Genomic DNA, 21198 nt, shown 5'->3' on the forward strand with positions numbered 1-21198 from the left:
AAAAAAAAAAAAAAAAAAAAAAAAAAAAAAAAAACCCTAAAAGCTCCTGCCAACTAAAAATTTTCAAATTATTTTCATATCAACTATATATATATGTGTGTGTGGGAGGGTAGGATCCAAATGCAGAATAGAGCACATGGGCCTAGTCCGGGGATGGAAAAAGGCCCGTTCGCATGTCAGTTCAGGCTAGACCCGTGGATAAGAACCCAAGAAGGGAAGATGTAAAGGCCCATCATTCGAGGAGCCCGAAGAGCAAACACTCCTTGGGAATTCTTCAACTAGCCATTTGCACAAAAGGACAGGATACTGAGGAAGACAGTAGAGACGTGCAAGTAAAGAAGAGATGAAATATCAAGGTAAAATAGCCATCACCTCCGCATTCAATGCACTGTATTAACTCAGCTGGCTGCATTAATGAAGGAATGACCTTTGAACAGTAATTTCATAACTCATAGCACACTCTACCACCTCCAGCAGAGCCCTGATGGGACAAGCATCCAAACTAATGCCTTGAGTTGTATAGGTGGAGGTTTCAGATGCGGAGAGAAATCCCTCCAAGGAAAGGGACGAGAAATGAAGGAAAGAACAGAAACTGTAGAACACCATCTTGTATTAAGGACTTGAAAATTTTTTATGAACATTGCCTCCTCGACCAGACCCGAGGAAGTGTTATTTCCACATTTAGTATTTCTTTTTACTATTCACTCAGCCCTAACTCCACTAATCTAATATCTTGATCATAAGAGAGTATTGAAGTTGACCTCGCAAACCCATACTCTAACAAATTAGTGACACTAGGTCTATAAAATTTAATTCCACTATTCTAAGTGGGCCTAACATTTTGGGCCCTTATAATATATATATATATAAAGGAAGTGGTGTCTCGGCCTTTTACTAGATTAATCCACTTCCTACTCATGTGACACATTAAAAATTCTATGAATTGATAGTGTGATAGATTGCATTCAGGATATTCCATACCAATAAACCCATCTCGTGGATATCCAGTTGTGATCTTTTCATATCATTTTGGGTTTATATAAAGGCGAAATTACATTATTAGTTTCTGAAGTTTACCTTGTGTGCATAATTAGTCCCTCAAGTTTCAAGTGAGTGCAATTGGTCCCATAAGTTTTCAAAATGAGCAATATAAGTTTTTCGGTTAACTTTTATTAGTGGTGTTACTTACATGTCTAACGAAATAATGACTTGACATTTTTTAAATGATGTGACATTTCTTTTATTAAAAAATTTAAAAAATTAAATTTACAGATAAGAAAGAAACTAGACCCATTCCAATTCAAATTTTTATTCCAACCTGGTACATAAAACCTCCATTTACGGTGAAAGAGATAAATTGATGATTTTCAATGGAAGCACAAATTCATAAATTTATTTGCATTGTTTTGACTTGTAAGTTAGCATTGAATTATGAAAATTTTTGTTTTTCAGCTGGGTTTGGACCCAAGAGCCACTGCCACAACCATCTTATTTATGGATGCAACGTGCGTTGGAGAAAAAATCATTAATGACGAATACTCCTTAATACTAAAGACCGAGACAGGGGCAAGAATTCACGAGGCTCGAAGCGGTCCAAACTATGAGATCATCCACCATACAATATGGGCTTTTTGATTCAATTCGAATTCTCAAGGCTGCTTAGGATGAAAACTCAAGCTGAAGAGGACGTGTTTTGGGAAACCAGCACTGAATCAGTCATAGAGGTGGGTTAGTGGCTGTGCGAGAGAAGGAGGGAGGCGGGTCAGTGGCTGTCAGTTGGAGAAGGATGTGCGAAGTAGGAGGCCACCGTCTCTAGCAGAGGGCAGCGGCGTCGCTGGCAGCTAGGCCTTGGAACTGTTCATTCTCTCTCCTCTCTCGTGGTTTGTAAATCAGATTGGAGATTTTTTTTTGTACCGGGTTAGGATAAATATTTGATTTGGAATGGGTCTAGTTTCTTTCTTACGTGTAAATTTAATTTCGAAATTTTTTAATAAAAATAAATGTCACATCATTTAAAAAATGCAAGGTCATTATTCCGTTAGTCACGTAATCAACACCACTAACGGAAGTTAACTGAAGGATTTATATTGCTCATTTTGAAAACTTGAGGGACCAATTGCGCTCACTTGAAACTTGATGGACCAATTGCGCACATATAGTAAACTTCAGGGACTAATAATGTAATTTCGCTTTATATAAATTACCCAAACTTGGAGCAGCATGAACCAACACTTCTTTAACAAACTACCTATTTTAAGGCATCAGTTGGTCAGTTTCGACCATGTCATGCAAGACCAAAATGTAACCAATAATTTGTACGCCTAAGACCAATGCAAGCCATTAGATTCTCCAATAGACCATGTCAAACTCCAGATCTCAACTATTTTTTTGTTCCTCGTTTCACTTTTATCAATAGGCATTGTTTTTTCGTTCTCTCTTACGCACAAACACAACTGATAACTCAGCCTCCCAAAAAAACCTCAAGTGGCGTGCTACTACTTTGTTCAGAATTCTTGATCTTTAGGTATGTTTTGACAACGATATTTTTGTGTGTGTATATATGTGCATATACATGAAAATGAATACTTGTTGGTCAGTTGTTTGTTTTGAGACTTTCTATTTTGTTCAAATGTATGTGCTACTTGCTTTGTAGTGAAAAACTTTGGGAAAATAAATACATAAACCTCTAAACCTAAAGCTATGTTTATTTTCTTGCTTTGGAGGAAAACCACAAATGAACGAGATTTTGTGTGTGTGTGTGTGTGTGTGTGTGTGTGTGTGTGTGTGTGTGGAGCCTAACTTATCTTAGATCGGCACAATAGACACAATATTTATTTGTAGTAAAAATTTTAGATTGTAATGATTGAATTTCTCAATGGTGTTGTTTGTGACCATTTCGAATGAGAGTTTGGAGGTGTTTGAATTTTACACTCTAATGTTTCAAAATTTGAATTTTACCTCCTAAAGTTTGGGAGTGTTTAGATTTCACACCCTAAATTTTGAAAATTTAGAGTATAAAATCTAAACACCCGTAAACTTTAGTGAGTAAAATTCAAACACCTCTAAAATTTAGGAGGTAAAATCCAAATTCTGAAATGTTAGGGTGTAAAATCCAAACACCCCAAACTTCCAGAGGTAAAATCCAAATTCTAAAATTTCAAAATGTAAAATCCAAACACTCCCAAACTTTAAGGGTGTAATTTACAATTTACCCTAATTAAAATGATTTTTTTTTTTAAATTTTTTCTTATACAAGATAGAATTCTACTCTAGCCTAATCTAAGTGTATATGTGTGTGAAGTTCTCTCCTGGAGACTTGAACCCCGGCTCTTCCTCCCCCACCTCACAAGCACTTATACTTATAAAGTGACCATCGCACCAAGGGTGTGCGGTGGTCTAATTAAAATGATAAAGCACAAGATTTAATGATAGTTATTTATTTGCTACGGAAAAAATAGATAAAAAAATATACATCAAACAAAGATTAAAAAAAAAAAAAAAACTTCACTTCATTGGCAGCGAAGACGTTCTCCCAACAGCAAGAAGCTGAAAAATCACTCTATCAATAACCGCAAGCAAAAATTAAATCAAAATGCCAAAAATCACTTCATTGCTATTATTTGCTTCTCTCTATTTAATAAATAAATATGTCATTTAGTAATTTTTTTTTTAGCTGTACATACCATAGATTATAGTTGACTTTATGGTTTAGAGTTCTAGAAAAAAAAGAAAAAAAAAAAAAACTAACTGTAGTGTGTACAATAGGTATTTGTACTTTTTTTTAATAGATAATTAGGGATTTGTACTATGTTAATAAAAATAATGGTAAAAAGCAAAACTGATATTCTAAATTTCTTAAGATCTCATTTTAGTCCTCTAACTTTCAATTTTATTCAATTAAGGCTTTTTCATCAACTTTTGTTATATGTTATGGTTAATTTTTCAATTTTATAAATTTTTCTTCAAATTTTTTAAATTTAAAAAATTCAATTAGTGATTGAAAAATATTTTCTAGATTTTTTTTTTCAAATTTTTTTAATAAAAGTTAACGGAAATGCCTTAATTGAATAAATCTGAAATTTAGAGGACTGAAATGAACGAAAGTAAAGTTAGAGGACTGAAATGAAATCTAAAAAAAGTTAAAGGGTCAGTTTTGTATTTTAGTCTAAAAATAAAGTATTTGTACTTTGCGCTTAGGAAATAAAAAAGTATTTGTATTATGCTTAAAGCTCAACTTTAATTTATATCATCCACTATTTGGAAAATTAAATAAGTAAATTTTTTTAATATTAATATTTATCTCCTTCTATTAAATTTCATGCATGGCCTTGATATTTGACTAATCTTGAATTTGTTAGTGTTAACTCATTGAATAATGTAATGAATTTTTATTTATTTATGCAAAGTTGAGATCGTTAGATACTTCATACTTCTATTTTTAAGTGAAGTTTCAAAATTAAGTTCAATTGTTTTTCACTTGAAAATTTGTTTTATTCTAGTTATTATAATTTCATATTATAAATAGCGTTTCTTTTAAGAATATATGTAGTTGACTTGAGGATCCATAGCAGCCCCAAAAGAAATTTGTACCTAAGATTTTGTTGTTATTGTTGTAGATAGCTTTTGTTTTATTTGTAAATATTTATTTATTATAAATTTCTACCATAAAATATGTATTTGGATATGAAGAACTAAAAAAAAAAAAAAACTAATTAAGTCTAAAAAAGGATATTGGATAAATTTTTTATTAGCAATAACGAAATATAATTAAAAAATTTGATATAAATCTCACAAATAAATAAATAAAAGTTAGCGTTGCCTTAGTAACAAAATGCGGAAATTAATAAGTTGCAATAGTTCCATGAATAACAAAATGACACATATTGTAATTTTAAAAAAATTAAATTACATCTAATTATTATTTTGTGTAATTTCCATAATATTTTTTAACATATTTAGATAATCAAATTTGGGATGTGAATGGATTTTCTAATAGTATCAACTATTGAGTACTAAGATGACGCATTCAATGCTTTTTGGAGTTTTTCCAATCTTGAAGAAGTGCCCAGGAACAAGGATTTCCAAGAAGAAAATACCTACTTGTATGCCTTGAAGGTCTAGACTAAAACATTATCCATACATTTCTTAGAAAAAGTTGGGCCTGGCCAGGTGCATTTGGCTCCAAAAATATTGCTGAATTAACTGCACTTGAAAGTATACATGTTACCTGTGTTGTTGTTGTTGATGACGTTCATTTTCTTTATTTTTAATGAATTTTGTTTTTGTTTTTGTTTTTTCTTTTTGAAGTTGAATTTGTTCTTTAATTATCAGGGAGAAGAAATGAATCAAGAAGCTAGACATGGACCTTTGTATTTTGATCTTAATACTGGAGCTAAGATCCCCTCTGTTGGTCTTGGAACATGGAAAGCTCCTCCAGGTGTTGTAGGTCAAGCTGTCATTGCCGCAGTCAAGGTTCTCTTTTTGCAATATTTTCTTGAAATGGTTCTTTCTTTTCAAACCATTATGCCCAAAAAAAAAAAAAAAAAAAAAAAATTGTAGGGTTTATTTTAATTTGCCCAGAAATTGTTTTCCAATTGTGCAGGCTGGTTATAGGCATATTGACTGTGCTAGTGTCTATGACAATGAGAAAGAGGTATACTTTGCTTTCTAATTTTACGTCCGACCACTTTATGTACAACCCACCAGCCACTATCAATTTCATCAGCTTTCTTTGATCTCCATGTGCTTGTTGTGCCAAATTTTGTGTATATTTAAGCTTTTTGAGTTATATTTGCTGTGATGCAGGTAGGAGTGGCACTGAAGGAACTATTTTCCTCAGGGGTAGTGCAGCGTAGTGAGTTGTTTATCACATCTAAGCTATGGTATCTGTTCCACCTCATGCTTGTTTTCAATTTGATCTATAATGCTGATTTTTTTTTATTCAGAATATACAGATTAGTTCAGCTTGAGTGATTTGCTTGGAACCCATTATGGCCTTTCAATGTGTTAAAAGACTCTTGTTACCTCTTCTGACTCTGAACTACAATATCTGCAGGTGTAGTTCTCATGCTCCAGAAGACGTCTCAATGGCTTTGAGCAAGAGTTTGGCAGATCTACAACTGGAATACATTGATCTATATCTTGTATGCCTCTAGTACTTTCACAATCTCAGATTTTTGTATGTCTTGTCCTACAGAAATTATAAACTAGAAGTGCAATGATAAACTAATTGAAATGGCTGTTGAATTTATATGCTACAGATACATTGGCCAATTAGAACAAAGCCAGGCTCACAAGGGTTCGCCCCTGAAGTCATGGCTCCCTTATGTCTTCCAGAGACATGGAATGCAATGGAGGGTCTTTATGCATCCGGTCAAGCACGCGCGATTGGAGTGAGCAACTTCTCAACAAAGAAGCTGCAGGACTTGCTCACACATGCAAAAGTTCCACCTGCAGTCGTTCAAGTGGAATGCCACCCTGTCTGGCAGCAGCCTGCACTTCACAACTTCTGCAAATCAACTGGCATTCATCTCACGGTGTACTTTCGTAAACTATATTCAACCACTTTGATTTTTTGGGAAATTGTACAGGCTAAGACTTGTTTCTTTATGTCACTAATGCAATTTCTCTTTCTAGGCTTATTCTCCTCTGGGATCTCCAGGGTCATGGGTAAAGGGGGAAGTCTTGAAGGAACCAATACTGATTGAAATTGCTGAAAAGCTTAACAAGTCGCCAGCCCAAGTATCTCTGCGTTGGGGTCTCCAGAGCGGCCACAGTGTCCTTCCAAAGAGTGTAAATGAATCTAGGATCAAGGAGAATTTGAGCTTATTTGATTGGTTCATTCCTCCTGAACTCTTCTCAAAATTATCAGAAATCCACCAGGTATGTATGCTTCAAAACAATGCAATTCACAGGCTTGCACGCCTTCAACCATATATATATTTTAAAGACAAATTAACTTGTCCACTAATATCTCTCTCGCTGGTGTGTGATACAGCAAAGGCTCCTCCGAGGGGAATTTGCAATCCACGAGACTCTCAGTCCTTACAAAAGCCTCCAAGAACTCTGGGATGGTGAAATATGATATGACAAACACTCTTTCAATTTTATTTGATCAAACAGAAACCCTGGGATTATTATGTTATTGAGTTCCCGTTTGTTAAGGAAACCAGGGTTCTCATGTAGTAGACATCCTTCAAAGCATTCTTGTGTTTTGGATTTCTTTGAACCTTTATGAATTCTTGTAAGACAACGCAGAGACAAATTTCCAATAATGATTTTCTGTTATTCAATCATTTTTTTATTTAGCTTTTTCAGTGGTTGTAAGTTTTAAATCCACAACACATGTTAGAATTTTGGTTATGATTAGTTTCACCATTTCCTAACCATTTAAGCTTTTGAGACAATCAATTTATTAAGAAACCTATTGCAATAATCAGGAAATCTAAAACTTGAATAATCTTCTCTCCTTTCTCCAACCAATCAGCGAAAGGTTGGAGAATAGTTGAAATTAAATCTAAAGGGATCGACTATTGGATGGATACCTTTGGCAACTAATCCTCTTGATAATATGGTAGTAGCATCTAAATGTGTAAATGTCGTGCCAGGATCAAGATCGGTTAAATTTTCCGCAGGCAAATAAACTGCTTGAATAGAAGTAATGGATAATACGTATACTTATAGTTGTTAGAATCATTATTAGCAAAATATAATTGAGAGAGAGGGAGAGGAGATATGCAAAATTATTTAAGAAAAAGCTCATTAAAATGCATGAAACATCATGGCACACTCCAATTGGGGCAAAAATGAGCATCCACATTAAGTTAATATGCAACCATCCATCTACTTAAGAAAATGTTTACAACCTATGCAGTGTTTTTTGCTTTTTCTAATAATCAAGAGACTATCATTGTGTTTGGTTCCTGCAATTTCTTGGCCATTGGTCAATTACTCATATCTTACTACCATTTAGATTCATGGAGGTTGTAGTGAAATAATCTGTTCACACCTAGATTAAAGAAGAGTGGAGAGAAATCAACACACAGAATTTACGTAATAGCTCCTATGTGTGCCTACACCCATAGGAGCTCAGTGAGCGGCTAATAATTCACTATGTGAGAAAACAGAGTTACAACAATGTTTATATTACACTACCCACTACCCAGTTCAAACTTCCCAAAACACGTCTTCAGGAGTGGCTAATAAAGAACTGTACCATACTTGTTTATTTGATATTCTTCCGGTGTCATTTAGCGCTAATTTAAATTCTTTCGGTGTCATTTAGCTCCAACTTTAACTTTACCATACTTGTTTTTTTTAACCATTCTTCTGGTGCCATTCTGTTAAATCCTATGAAGCGGATCCTCTCAAGGTAAAGACATACGTACCAGGAAGGTGGATTCTGGCATAAGCTCTAGAAAATGAATGGTTAAAAATCATTTATTTAAAAAAGGAACCTTACACACAAGTTTTGCCCCCAAAGTGATCCTGATTAACAGAATCGAGAAAGGGGAATAATTCTTTTATCATAGAAACTAATACAAAGCATGACAAGGTAAACATCCATAATTTGCAGTGCCTGAACTTTTTTTATTTTTTTCCTGCTCAACTAGGAATCTAGAGGGAGATCCTTGTGTGTGAAAGTAACTCCATTACCACCATCAACCACCTGCCCTCTCCCCCTCAAAACCCTGCACTTACAACAAAGAGGATTCATCATTACCAAACTGTGCAAAAATGAATTTTTTTTGAAGAACATTGACTACTAATTTTCAATGCCCAATCATATTATGAAAATTATAACTCAATTATGGTAGCAAGAAATAGGGCAAAACTTAGATACAATACTTTAGGTACAATACATTAGGTTGTCCAATTAAATTCAAACATATGGTTGCATTGACCAAGAAAGCACAAACACTATTATCATTTCCAAGGTCAATTAACTTTAATGCATCTAAGTGTTTGAATGTAATTAGGAAACTTAATATACTGCATCTAAGGTACTATGACTAAGTTTTACCCTAAGAAATATCATGCAGAATTCCCATACCATCGTATTGTTAATAGTCCTTCAATTCCCACAGGACCTCTAGCATGAATCCTGCTCGTACTTATGCCAACCTACTCAGCAATTAAACAGAAACAACAATAGATCAAAAAGGGAAATAAAACAAAATCAATCATATCGGTACTAAACACCATGATTGTTGAAGATCCCATACCTCTGCGCCAAATCCAAATCGTGATCCATCACAGAATCGGGTACTTGCATTATGGAATACTGCAGCACTGTTAAATTACGAGAGTGAGACTGAGGTCATATTGCAAAGATATGAACATACAGGTACCAACAAGTATGAAATGTGAACCCTTTATTTGATGGGGCAAAATTATAAGAGGGATATCACTTTTGAGGTATCAATTCATCTTAAGGTATAACCAAAAATGGAAAAATATTCCAACAGCTATCCTTTAAAGGGAGAAATCAGTTTAATCATTAAAGACACCATAAAATATAGATAGAAGAATACCCTTATCATTTACAACAATGCACTTTTGGGGCCATCTCTTATAGAAGAGTTCCTTTTATCAAAAACTTTAACAAAGTGTATTTGGACCAGATGCATCATCTTGGCCACAGTAGTTGCTGTTGCCCTCCAATCCAATTGACAAAAAATAAAATTGGAACTCAACTTAATGAGCTCCTTAGGTTTTAAGAAATTCAAGAATCTAGAAATATCCTAGCTATGATCTTCTGAAAAGGATGGAGAATGAAGACAAAAGACATGAAATTTATCTATTTGCCAGAAAAGAATCCCTAATTACCCGAGTCTCCATCCCTTGGAAATTGGTGAACTACAACTGCAAAGTTACTGATTAAGAGAAACAGTTAAAAGATAATTGATTATGAGGTCATAGAAACTATATGATCTTAATCTTTCAAGCTCATTTTAATGTCACATCCTAGTGAAAGGACTTTTAGAAAGTTTAGATATCTAGAAAAAACTTAAGGCTGGACTCCGTATTCAAACTAACTAAAATACCAAAGCTTAGCTAAGGAGCTGACCTGCTATGTGATGGGCTTACTTGTTCCGACATCTCTATAGCTGTGTCACCAACCCTTTAGCACCAAATTTTCCACTGTTGTGCCTAGAGGCATGACCATAAGTAGAGATGGTTTAATGAATGGTCTGAATTGCTGGGGACTGGTCCAATCTACTTATAATGGGTAGGACATAAGGTGGTGAATGGTGAAAATCAGGTTTGCTGCCTAAAATTTGCTGCGAGCAATGATGATATGGATGGGGTTAGTGCTTACCAGCATTAGTGGAGATGACATGACACAAAACCATTTTTTCCTTTCGGTATTATATGGTCTACCTACTACCCAAACATCACAAGTCAAAATTGTTGTATGATTATTACATCAAAGAGTGGCTGCAATGATTTTCTTCCATCAGAAATTTTTTGAGAGGAAGCCAATGAGATATTCTATTAATTCTATCTTATAGCATAAGCTGAACTATTGGCAAGAGGCAACCTACCTGTCAACTTGTTGTAGGAAAATTTCAGCAACTTCAGTATCTTCTGTAATGATGCAATCAGTATGAGCACTGCAATAAAGGGGAGGGAGAGAAGAGAATTAGAGAATCAATCATTACAACATTCACCTAAAAAGATATACACAAATAGAAATAAAAGAAAGTGAAAATTTGAGGTATGCCAACATGCCTTCCATATTGATGTATGTGATCAATGGCAGCAAACACATCGTCCACAATTTCAATTGTGCAAGCCATTGAACTGTACTCATGATGCAATGAACATGCCTCTGCAATATTTAACAAACTGCTTGCTCTTGGTCCACCATATAGAGTAACAGCTGCAACAGATGAACTTGCATTAGTGGAGAATCCCTCTGAACTCATCAATGTTGAATTTTTCTCAGTAATTATCTTTTGGAGGTAGCTAATATGCCTAAATTTTGAATCCAACTCACTTTATGAAACAATTCAAGCAAAAAACAGAATATACCTTCAAGTGCATTAAAGGAGCCAAACATAAAATTGGATTCTGTAGCGACAAAATATGAACAAATGAAATTTTAAAGTTCCAGTTAATGATACTGATACAAATGAATCTTATTGTTATGTATCAAATTCTCCTTTGAAAATGTTAAGGGCCAAAGGTTAATGCTTACTTTTGACTATTGTTTTAAAAACCAGATCATTCATCAATGCATAGAAGTTATCAGATCAAGGATCACAGGTCCAACCATTGGGCCAGTTGTTGTAGAAATGTGTGGCATCAACATGATTTCATAAATCTATTGTTATTTCAAAAAAAAAAAATAACAAATTAAAAATATAATGATCATAATATTATATCATGACATGTAGGTTCGTAGAATGTTTGTATACGAAGACACAAAAAAGATATTCCCATGGAGTTGCAGTGTAGTATAGAATAAAATTTTGGTTGTTGACCATCAAATTACTAGAACTATTCAATAAAATTCTTCAAACACCATGACAGGGTATCAAAAAGAGATATAGTTTATAAACTGAGGTGCAATTTTTTAAGAGATGGCCATTTACACAGATGATCATACCTTCGCGTTGGAGATCAAAAATAAGTTCATTGAGCCCACCATTACTAAGCAAATCTTTGTGCACAATAAGTGTTTCCTGAGACACAATAACAAATCCAAGATAGCTTAATTAGAGAAAATACAGACTGAAGTTTATTCTGCAGAAAGAACCAGAACTGCTACAATCCATTAGACACTGATTGACAAAAAATGATGGTCAGTCACATGAAATGTAAACAGAAAAACTGAAAATACCATTGAATTACAGGCTGCAGGATAATCTGTCTTCGCATCATGAAGAATACGTTTTGCCATATCCATATTAGCCGACTTATCAACATAAACATGACAAATTCCATCTGCATAATAAAAGTTTCACCTTAACCAGAAGCTCTATTTTGTAAATTAAAAATTAATTTTATTCCTCTTACCAGCATGACCAAGAACAGGAATTTTCGTCGAACTCTTGACTTTAGAAACAAGCATATTACTGCCTCTGGGAATCACAAGATCTATTACATCATCAAGCTGTGACAGTACAAAAAAAGGTTAAAAACCAACTGTTTACAAGAACCCTCAAAAGTGTCCGATGTTAGTACCCACCTTGAGCAGATCAGGAATCTCCTCTCTTGAAATCACAAGTCCAATAAGTTTGTCACCAACAGTATCTGGGATAGCTGAACAAATGACCTATAGAAGTAAGGAAATGAGAAAAAAGGAACAAGGAAACCAAAATTAAAATAAATATAAGGAAAAGCAGATAATGATGTGCTCCAAAATAATCAAGAAGATACTGCCTGAAATTACAAAGTCAAACCTGGTGCAATATTGCATTTGATCGCTTGGCTTCTTTCCCTCCTTTAAGCAGTAGACCATTCCCACTTCGAATTGCTAGTGAAGCTATCTATTAAATAATGAGATAAAGGAGCTTTGTCAAACAATCAATAGAATAACACAAACTAACAACAAAACCTTTGTAGCCATAAGCTTGAAGTTCATCCAGTTGCTCACAACTTGTCAGATTACTATTTTCCCTGCTTACCAACTCAAAGGAATAATAATAATGATACCGATAACAGATAACAAGGGTTAAAAGTTTTCTGCAGGCATGCATGAGAATTGTGCATATAGAGAATATATAAGCTCAGTAGTGAGTTTTATTTGTTTCTAGATTTTAAGTTTTCAGCAGAGCAAAGATGCCACACCCTCACCTTCATTTGGCATATTAGACATAATGTGTCATCTTTGGACACCTAAAACAAAAGTTACTAAGCCCCTGTAAATCAAAAAGAACTTTCCACTTCATGGTAGTACCTAGGACATAGTCTTCTAATATTTATATTTTTTATTTATTCCTTACAGTGGTAGGAGGTTTCTAATCACAATGGTAAGCCACTGTTCATGCTATTCATTGGGATATTTGCTTCAAATTGGATTTAAAATATGGACAGATTAGTTTGATCCTTGGAATTATAAGTTTCTAATCTATGAATAACTGTAATTTTCTTTTACTGTAGGTGCTTCTTGAATTGAGATTTGCAGCTTGAAGCTTTCTTTAGGTGCTCATGACTTCTTTCCCTTCTTCTGTTACTCTTCCTCTTACTTTCTTTTATAAACAATAATCATTTTCATCCACCCAAGTGAAGGGGTGACTCAAGAAAATTTTGCTCAGCATGTGGTCCAAGAAACATCTCACCCTCAACACACATCATTCTTTGCAATTCCTTTCCGAGAACATCCACACCAATTATTTAAGGTTCAGGCAAGGTAATATGCATGTTCTGGCCCATAAATACTATTATAAAACAGAAAAGTTCTGGTCAATCACCAACATATTTTTAAAAAATGAACCACTCGGCTAAAAAATATCTTTTCATATAGGTCATCTTAAACATCTTTAGCAATTAATAGATGCTGGGGGGTTCATAAGAAGGGATTTTGACTTTCACCTGAACTAGAGCATCAGGTCGAGACTCAAAAATAACCAGAATGACACCCAAAGGACATGATCTTTTCTCTAAAATGAGCCCATCTGCAAGCTGAATGCAAGAGCAGTCGTCAGAAGGGCCAATATGATGATCAAAGAACTTCTTGATAATCAAATGCACAACATATTTTATTGGTGAAAAGATAAACATGATTTATTTTTGTTTGTAACATGCTGATTTTAATTCAAAGCCTAAACCTCCCAAGAAAGCAGCATAATTCTCTTAGAAACCATTTCTGATTTATTATCTTTGAACTTAAAAGGGTGTAAAACCCCTAAAAGCATTTTCCATGCTTTGATTTCATTTATCAGATAAACAGAATTCAGTAAGGAGTCCTGACCTCTGTTCTACTTAAAGCGCGACCAACAGGTTCTTCCATCTCTGCAAGTTTGCGAACAGATTCTGCAAGAGCGCAGATCTGAACAATACAAAGACTAAAATGAGAGACTTTTTTGATAAAGAGATCATTTTATTGAATTATTACATAGAAGAAAATACTAAATATATGCTCATGTTCATTATCAAAATATAAATCTGGCACTCAACAAGCACTTGCCTTTTTGGGTTCAAGAGCCAAACGAGACACTAGTGACGTCTCATATCCAGACTCCTCTGCAGCAGCAACATCAGCTTCATTCTCAGCCATAATCACACTTATATTTGCCTCCAAAGCATCAGCTATGTCCAGCAATATTTTCCTCCTTTCATGAGCTTCTAAGGCCTATGGTGAGAAATCCATAAAATATATTGAAGTTGTCAATATGACCACCTTCATGATACTATATTGAAGTATTCAAAAGTACATTAGGACATCGAAATTGAGCCCCTAGGAGAATTTATAGTAACACAAGCAACGCCAGGCTTTGCCAATTTGAAGAAAACATGATGTGACTTACTTGAAGCCGTCTAGAACATTCCCGAGCTGCAACTGCCATCTCACGTGCACCAACTTGATCTCCAACTAGAGTCCATAAATGTGCATCTTGGTGAAAAAGAGTACCAATACGCTCTCCTTGAAGTACTTTTAAGATGTTGTCTGTGGCTTTGCCACTTCAAAAAAAAAAAAAGTTTTAAAATCATTTTAGAGTAACCAAGAACAGTATATAACATCTTAAGAAAGCAAAAGATTGATTAGTTGTAGGTATCTTGAGCATAGCTACTAATCAGTATCTTTCCGCTTAAATCATCAGTTTTTCAAGCCCATTCCTCTAAGTCAGTAACTGAGACAAGAAAAAAAAATTCTTCCATGACAACATGGTTGCAACTGGTGATTCTAACAATCTAACAGCTGAACCATGAGTTCACTGGCTCGTTAACATTCCAGCTCTGAAAACAATAAACGTTCAAGATTTTTTATTTCCCAGGAAAAGTATCTTTAGACCACACTCTTAAATATTATATACTTACACAAGCAAATGATAGAATAATACCTAGTAATAACAACAGGTATACCAGCATCAGCTGCACAAGTAGCAGCATTAACTTTGGCAGTCATACCCCCTCTTCCCAGCCTGGACTTGTCTCCAAATGTTATTTCCCCTTGATGTTTCTCTTTGACATATGTATGGATTAGCTTGGATTTTGGGTCATTTGGAGGACCACTATACAGGCCCTCCACATCACTCAACAAAACAAGAAGGTCAGCTTTTAGTTCCATAGCCAATAGACCTGCCAAACTGTCGTTATCCCAAAATATACCAGAAGAATCCTGCAATGATGCTTACAGTCAGAATAAAAAGACACATTATTAAAACAGGGAATATAGATTATTGATATCAAAATCTAATTACAAAAAATTGGCACAAATTAAAAAAAGCAATTTATGTCGTGCAATTCACATATATCAGAGCTTGGGCCTCAAAGGTTTTTTTTAAAAAAAAAAAGCCCAGGAAAATTACTTTTCCACCACCACCAAGTATTGTCCACAAAATTGAGTAACACAAAGATTTGTGTGTGCACCAAGTGAGTGAGAATGTCTAATCATTACTGGTGTTGGTTTACTTTCAATATGTTTGGCAAAAAGGAAGATCATGAATATATTTTCAGCCAACAGATTATGATAACTCAAGAGATCCTTAAATTTTCTTCAGTTACATGTATATTGATAAAAAGAAAGCCATACAAAATAGGAGATATGTTTTAGATCAAGCCCCATATGGCTGGCCTAGTTAGAATATGACTCGAGCCTGGTTGGAACCCAAACAATCATTATTGATGAGGTTCTTAGCCTAGTTTAGAACTTGACTTGAGGTTGATTGAAAACCAAAAGGCCATTGATGATGGGTACTTCAGCCATTGGTTGTTGAGTACAAGAATTAACAGAAGCAGTAGAAAAATCAGATGACAAATTACAATTAGATAACTCCCTACTAAAGAGGAACAAAAAGTAGAAGAAAGAAAATCATAAACAACTTGCAGAGCCAATTGAAATGTCAAATGCTTAAGTAGAGGCAAACAAAAGGATTACATACCTGGTATGGTGCTTTCCTATCACTCACTGCATCATTTTCATTGAAAATAGGAATAACCCGCAGATCTAATAATGAGGTCACAGTGTCAGAAAGTTGCTGCCTGAAACCTTTATCCCTAAAAACGCCATCCGTCACAAGAAGTTGAGAAGAAGTCACATCAAGCTGCATATATAAGAGCCCTATATTAGCACTTACAAGAAGTGAGGATGCACATCAGGTATTACGATCATTTCCATTCGAAATAGACCCATTTCATGATTTAGATTAAATGTTACATATCTAGAGGTGCATCCAGTGCCATGTCATTTAAATTTTAAATGACATGACATTCCATTCACTGTAAGATAAAAAAAAAAAAAAAAATCTTACGGAACTCTCCAAAGGATCCAGTTCCACAATTCAGAGCAGGGAGGGGGAAGAAGGGGGGGGGGGGGGGGGGGAGGGAAGACAGTGCAGGAAGTGCAATATATTTTTTAACCTGCTAAAGCACGTGTGAAGTAATTCAGAACAGAAAAAAGCACTAGACAAGCGCACTTTCAAATGTAAATCCAATGTGAGATAGAAAATATATTTGTACCTGGCTGAACATGGTATCATAAAGAGCCATGAGACTGCTCTGCCCTACAGCTGCACATGCCTTTCCATCAAAGCCATTATGCGGATTTTGGAGATCAGCAAAGCTGCAAAACATATATGGATTCTTGAATTTCACTTTGTCAAATGAATAACACAAAATGGTCAGTATAAATATCTCACTCAAATTGCAGGTCACAAGGTATTCAAGTATAAACGTGTGTGTTAAAGCAAATGGAAATTGTAATGACCTGCTGTTAGCCACTCTCCGGTATCTAAGCCTTTGGCGTCCAAGGCCAACTGCACCTGAAGTCACCAAAATGACCTCATAGCCTCCAGAGTTCAATTGTTTAAGCTGTATGGATTTCATTGGTTATGGGGTGAGAAAAACGTTTACAGCCACAAAAACTACAATTATTATGAGATTGTTTTAGAATAATTTTGATTTTCAGAAGTCCTGGAAAGCTGCCCATTTTGACACCAATAGAGTTAAAAATGAAAAAAAAACAAAAACCATTCTCCAATTCAATAGAATAACATACCTGCTCACAGAGAGCCCCTAGTCTGCCAAGTGCTAATCTTCCATCCCCTCGAGTAACCACAGCTGTTCCAACCTTTAATGATCCAAACAAATCAAACCAAAATAATTAGCAAACATAAGCAATTATTGAGTGCTTCAGAAGCAATACTCTCTCATCTCACATAATATTGGATTGTATTAAATTAACTTATAATGGAACCCACCATTCATGCAAGAATTGAATAACTTTCCAGCAAAAAAATATGAAATCATAAACCATAATTAATTGTCACAACATAGAAGCTTTGCAAAATGAAAAAAAAAAAAAATTAATAAAAGGGGAAGGGGGGTATTCCTCATTTTTCCCCCTCAATAAAACACAGTGTTCCTCAATGATGCAAGACAATGCTTCTAGATATGCAAGAGTAATCAATGATGTTTAGTCATAATCACAAAAAAAGATATTGCTATAGTTTAAAAAAACAAACAAAACAAAAGATGTTTTTCTTCACTATTGAAGTGTTCATATATACCCCCAATCTGGAACTAGTTGGGCAAGGATGCAGCTAGATTCTGAAATTGTATTCCAGTTTCTTATACTACACTTGAACTTTGTCGAAATATTTCCTCAGTAAACATGAAACTTGGGCATGTCATTACAATTGGAATCTCCAGTATGTATGCCATTTTAGTTGCATTATTTATCAGTACAGTTTGTCTCAAACTCACAGAAACAATCCCACAGTATAAGCAATGTTTCGAAAACCTTGCATCATCATCATCATCATCATAATCATAATACTAATAATAGCAACAACAATGATGAGAAAATAAGATTCCCAAAAACCACAAATAGGAGTTCAAAGTTCCTAAGTCCGAAATGCAAAATGAGTACATTCTAAGTTCTAACACAACTGATTTTGTAAAAAAAATTCGACCTTGAATTTTTCCTTTTTTACTTCTAAAAGATTTTACCTTTAAATTTTATTTTCTACGGCTTTCTTTTTTTTGGCTATGTATGTCACGTGCAGAAAAGGATTCAAATAAAGAAGACTTGAAATAGAGGATCTGTGGGTTCAAAATCAATATGGGTAACCTTATTTTCACGATAAAATTAATGAACTTCCCCAAAATACGTTTTATACGCCATGCATAGCCGATGTTGTCATACAAAGATACAATATTTAAAGGGAAATCGGTCTTACACACAATCATTGATATACGCTGCAAACACACACACAACGTCTCTAATTTTACACGCGATTTCTATTTTTATTAATGTTCACATTTATAACATAAAATAGATTATATATAGGAACAGTGTATAATACACAGTCATGCCTATATTTAAACAGGGAAATGGCACTAAAGGGTCTATAAAAGTGCGATGTTTGTGTTTGTGTTTGTGTTTGTGTTTGTGAACACCAAGAATAATGGAACATAAAGCCCCACATATGATCGAAAACAAACAAACAAACATAATGAAAAGCAAAGATTACAGCAGAGAAGAAGATAAACATATATAACGCTTAAAAGGGTATAACACCTTAACAATGAGACGCTTGACATTCCTGACAAAAGCTCGAGAAGGATCCATGGAGTCCATTATCATATGTATCAGAGGCAAAGCAAGAAGACTGTTGAAGAGCCACCACCAATAATTGTAAGAGAAGAAAAGCAATGATCTTTTGTGTTTTGTGTGATTTTGTTTTTGTTTTTGTTTTTTGGGTGGCTCTTATTTATACTGCTACAGAGGTTCTCAACGATACGTAAGGCGTGGCAACTATGCCACGTGAACGAGTTTCCTCATAGACTAATTTGTTTCTCCCACAGGTAAGGTTAGAGTTACATGATGTTTTAATCACCCTCCTCTCGTGACTCCACAAACTGACAAAAGAACTCAGCTGAGTCACCTCTCCTTTTCTTCTATTTTGTTTTTTAGCTCCCTCCAAGGTTTGGTTACTGTCCCCATCCACTTTAATCTTACTCAATTGCAGCTCAAGGCTTAGGCTTAAGCTTAAGTTCCCCAAATTTTTTAAAAATCTCATCTCATTATTAAAAAAAAAAAAAGACTTTGTTAACGGGTGCCGGCTAGCACCTGTTAATGAATCAGCTGTGGTTCATTTATGATCTATCACAAATCTCACTACATAGAAAATTGGTAATGTTTTACTTTTCAGTTATACTTTATTACAAAATGGTTTGATTTTCTCCATTTAAACTGACACACATTTAATACATATTCAGTTTTTTCCATATCTCTAAAAAAAAGGTGAATAGTTTATTTTAAATTTTATCACATTAACGGTGCTGTACAACACCCAAAAATATAAGAAATTTTTGAGATACCAATCACAAAAAAATTTTATGTAGTTGAAAGTTGAAACTCATTGATTACATTTATTATTACATCAATTTTGTGTAATTTATGTAGCACAATTGGTAGTAATAATAAGTGGTTTAAAAAATCTTAACCCAATTAAAAACCATAGAATTTGTTACCTTCTGTTTGCTGAATATGTGGTACTCCACTTACCTAACTAAGTTTGGTTTGGTGGAATGGAGGGAACGGAAAGAAAACGAGGGAGAAGAAGACAAAGTCATTGTTTGGATAAGGAAAATTGGGGTCGAGGAGAGAAAAAGGAAGATATACATCATCCTCCTCCTCCTCCTCCTCCTCCTCCCTGCTACCGTTCATTTCCTTTGGGGATAAAGTTTTCCTCTACCCACAAATGGACTAAAACGTGAACTAAAAAGATAGACTCCAACATTAATCTGTTACCAATTGTAGAAGAAAAAAACAACTTAACAACTTGTGGAGAGATCAGGGGAAGATATAGTTGTTTTTTTTTTTTTTTGTTTTGTTTGTTTGTCTTTTTTTAACCTAACATAACAAACCCTCCCACGAGGCCACGAATACAGATCTTCCTAATAATATGGAGTGTGCTCATTTCTTTTTCAATGTTTTTCATTTTTATACTTACATATGACAAAGTTGAAGAGAATGGATGTTTCCATAATAGTTGTATAGTTGTTAATAGTTGTGTCTCGATGTAGTTTGGGATAAATTACATTTTTGTTCCTTAAATAATGGGTCAGTACTTTAGCCCTCGTTTGGAATCAAGAAAACAAATGGAATGGAAAGGAATGAAAAATATAGTTATAAAATATTTTTCTCCTCTTTTTTTGGAGTTTTAATGGGAAAGTTCATTTCCCTTATTTGGGAGTTTTAAGTGGGAGGGAATAAAATGAATAGAGAGAATATTCAAAACCTCAAATTTTTATTCCCCCAAAATTGGGAGGAATTGAAGGGAATGTAATTAGATTTAATGAATTTTTTACTAAAACTCTCAAAATACCCTTATATATTTATTCATTTATTTTTAAAATAAGGGTCTAATAGTAATATTGTTATAAAATGATTCCATTTATTTTCCTCTATGTTACTCCTAAACAAGTTTAATGATTCCATTTATTTATTTAATGATTCCATTATATTCTTTTATTTTCTATTTCTTTCCCTTATTTAAATATCTATTTCATTCCTTTCAATTCTTTTATAATCATTCAATTTCATTCTCTTAAGAACTCCCAAACGAGGTCTTAATTTTAAGAAGTTCTAATTCAATCCTTAAAAAAAACCAAAACAAAACAAAACCGATTTAATCTTTTATCTAACTTTCGTCCATTTCTTGATTATTACGTGACCAACGGGGTACATTGGGTAAACCATTATTTTAGCCAACATTGACATTGGTAAATTGTACTTGTGATCATTTAAGATATGAGGTTAATTCGATTTTGTCCCTTTAAATATTGGGTCAAATTGATGGACGGTTAAAAAGGAGAATAAGGAACACCGTGTGTGGATAGAGGATTTATTAGATGAGAGATGCTACGTCTATAACATTTTTACAATATTTTTACAACAAATCACAGGTGGTTAGTTGTTATTGGTTCAAATTTGAAACTAACACTAAGATTACTTTTTTGCCCTAACAATAACAACCAGTAACAACCTGCCACTTAGGATTTGTTGTAAAAATATTGTAG

At 34.2% G+C, this 21198-nt stretch overlaps 2 protein-coding genes across 3 annotated transcripts; one reads left to right on the forward strand and one right to left on the reverse strand.

Moving 5' to 3' along the window:
* Positions 1 to 4970: 4970 nt before the first annotated feature.
* On the forward strand, positions 4971 to 7295 carry LOC126692663 (NADPH-dependent aldo-keto reductase, chloroplastic-like). 2 transcript variants are annotated; one of them, XM_050388357.1, is made up of 8 exons: positions 4971 to 5115; positions 5332 to 5472; positions 5603 to 5653; positions 5806 to 5882; positions 6056 to 6143; positions 6261 to 6536; positions 6637 to 6882; positions 6998 to 7295. In XM_050388357.1, the coding sequence occupies exons 2-8, from the start codon at positions 5341 to 5343 to the stop codon at positions 7082 to 7084; spliced, it is 957 nt and encodes a 318-aa protein (XP_050244314.1). In that variant the 5' UTR covers positions 4971 to 5115; positions 5332 to 5340; the 3' UTR covers positions 7085 to 7295. The 2 variants fall into 2 exon arrangements, with proteins under 2 accessions (XP_050244314.1, XP_050244312.1); XM_050388355.1 differs by having other exon boundaries at positions 5048 to 5214.
* A 1126-nt stretch (positions 7296 to 8421) lies between these two features.
* Positions 8422 to 18875, reverse strand: LOC126692662 (delta-1-pyrroline-5-carboxylate synthase-like). Its single transcript, XM_050388354.1, has 20 exons — positions 18692 to 18875; positions 17168 to 17239; positions 16877 to 16980; positions 16630 to 16732; positions 16053 to 16214; positions 15012 to 15289; positions 14478 to 14631; positions 14138 to 14302; positions 13922 to 13999; positions 13543 to 13632; positions 12411 to 12497; positions 12197 to 12283; positions 12025 to 12121; positions 11849 to 11952; positions 11615 to 11690; positions 10735 to 10885; positions 10548 to 10616; positions 9225 to 9291; positions 9053 to 9123; positions 8422 to 8690 (listed from the first exon to the last, which is right to left on the reverse strand). Exons 1-20 carry the CDS (start codon positions 18755 to 18757, stop codon positions 8609 to 8611), a joined length of 2163 nt encoding a protein of 720 aa, XP_050244311.1. The 5' UTR covers positions 18758 to 18875; the 3' UTR covers positions 8422 to 8608.
* Between the last annotated feature and the right edge of the window lie 2323 nt (positions 18876 to 21198).

The sequence above is a fragment of the Quercus robur genome, chromosome 7 (genome assembly GCF_932294415.1).
Source record: "Quercus robur chromosome 7, dhQueRobu3.1, whole genome shotgun sequence".
NCBI classification, from domain to species: domain Eukaryota; kingdom Viridiplantae; phylum Streptophyta; class Magnoliopsida; order Fagales; family Fagaceae; genus Quercus; species Quercus robur.

Bases quoted from the DNA above. Each gene is read 5' to 3' on its own strand.
- LOC126692662 (XM_050388354.1), bottom strand. From the start codon at position 18,757: ATGATAATGGACTCCATGGATCCTTCTCGAGCTTTTGTCAGGAATGTC. The intron at 14,303-14,477 runs GTAAGTCACATC...TTCTCACCATAG, and splicing joins AATGTTCTAGACGGCTTCAA to GCCTTAGAAGCTCATGAAAG. The intron at 11,953-12,024 runs GTAAGAGGAATA...TTTATTATGCAG, and splicing joins TCCTGTTCTTGGTCATGCTG to ATGGAATTTGTCATGTTTAT.
- LOC126692663 (XM_050388357.1), top strand. From the start codon at position 5,341: ATGAATCAAGAAGCTAGACATGGACCTTTGTATTTTGATCTTAATACT. The intron at 5,473-5,602 runs GTTCTCTTTTTG...CCAATTGTGCAG, and splicing joins CTGTCATTGCCGCAGTCAAG to GCTGGTTATAGGCATATTGA. The intron at 5,883-6,055 runs GTATCTGTTCCA...CAATATCTGCAG, and splicing joins TTTATCACATCTAAGCTATG to GTGTAGTTCTCATGCTCCAG.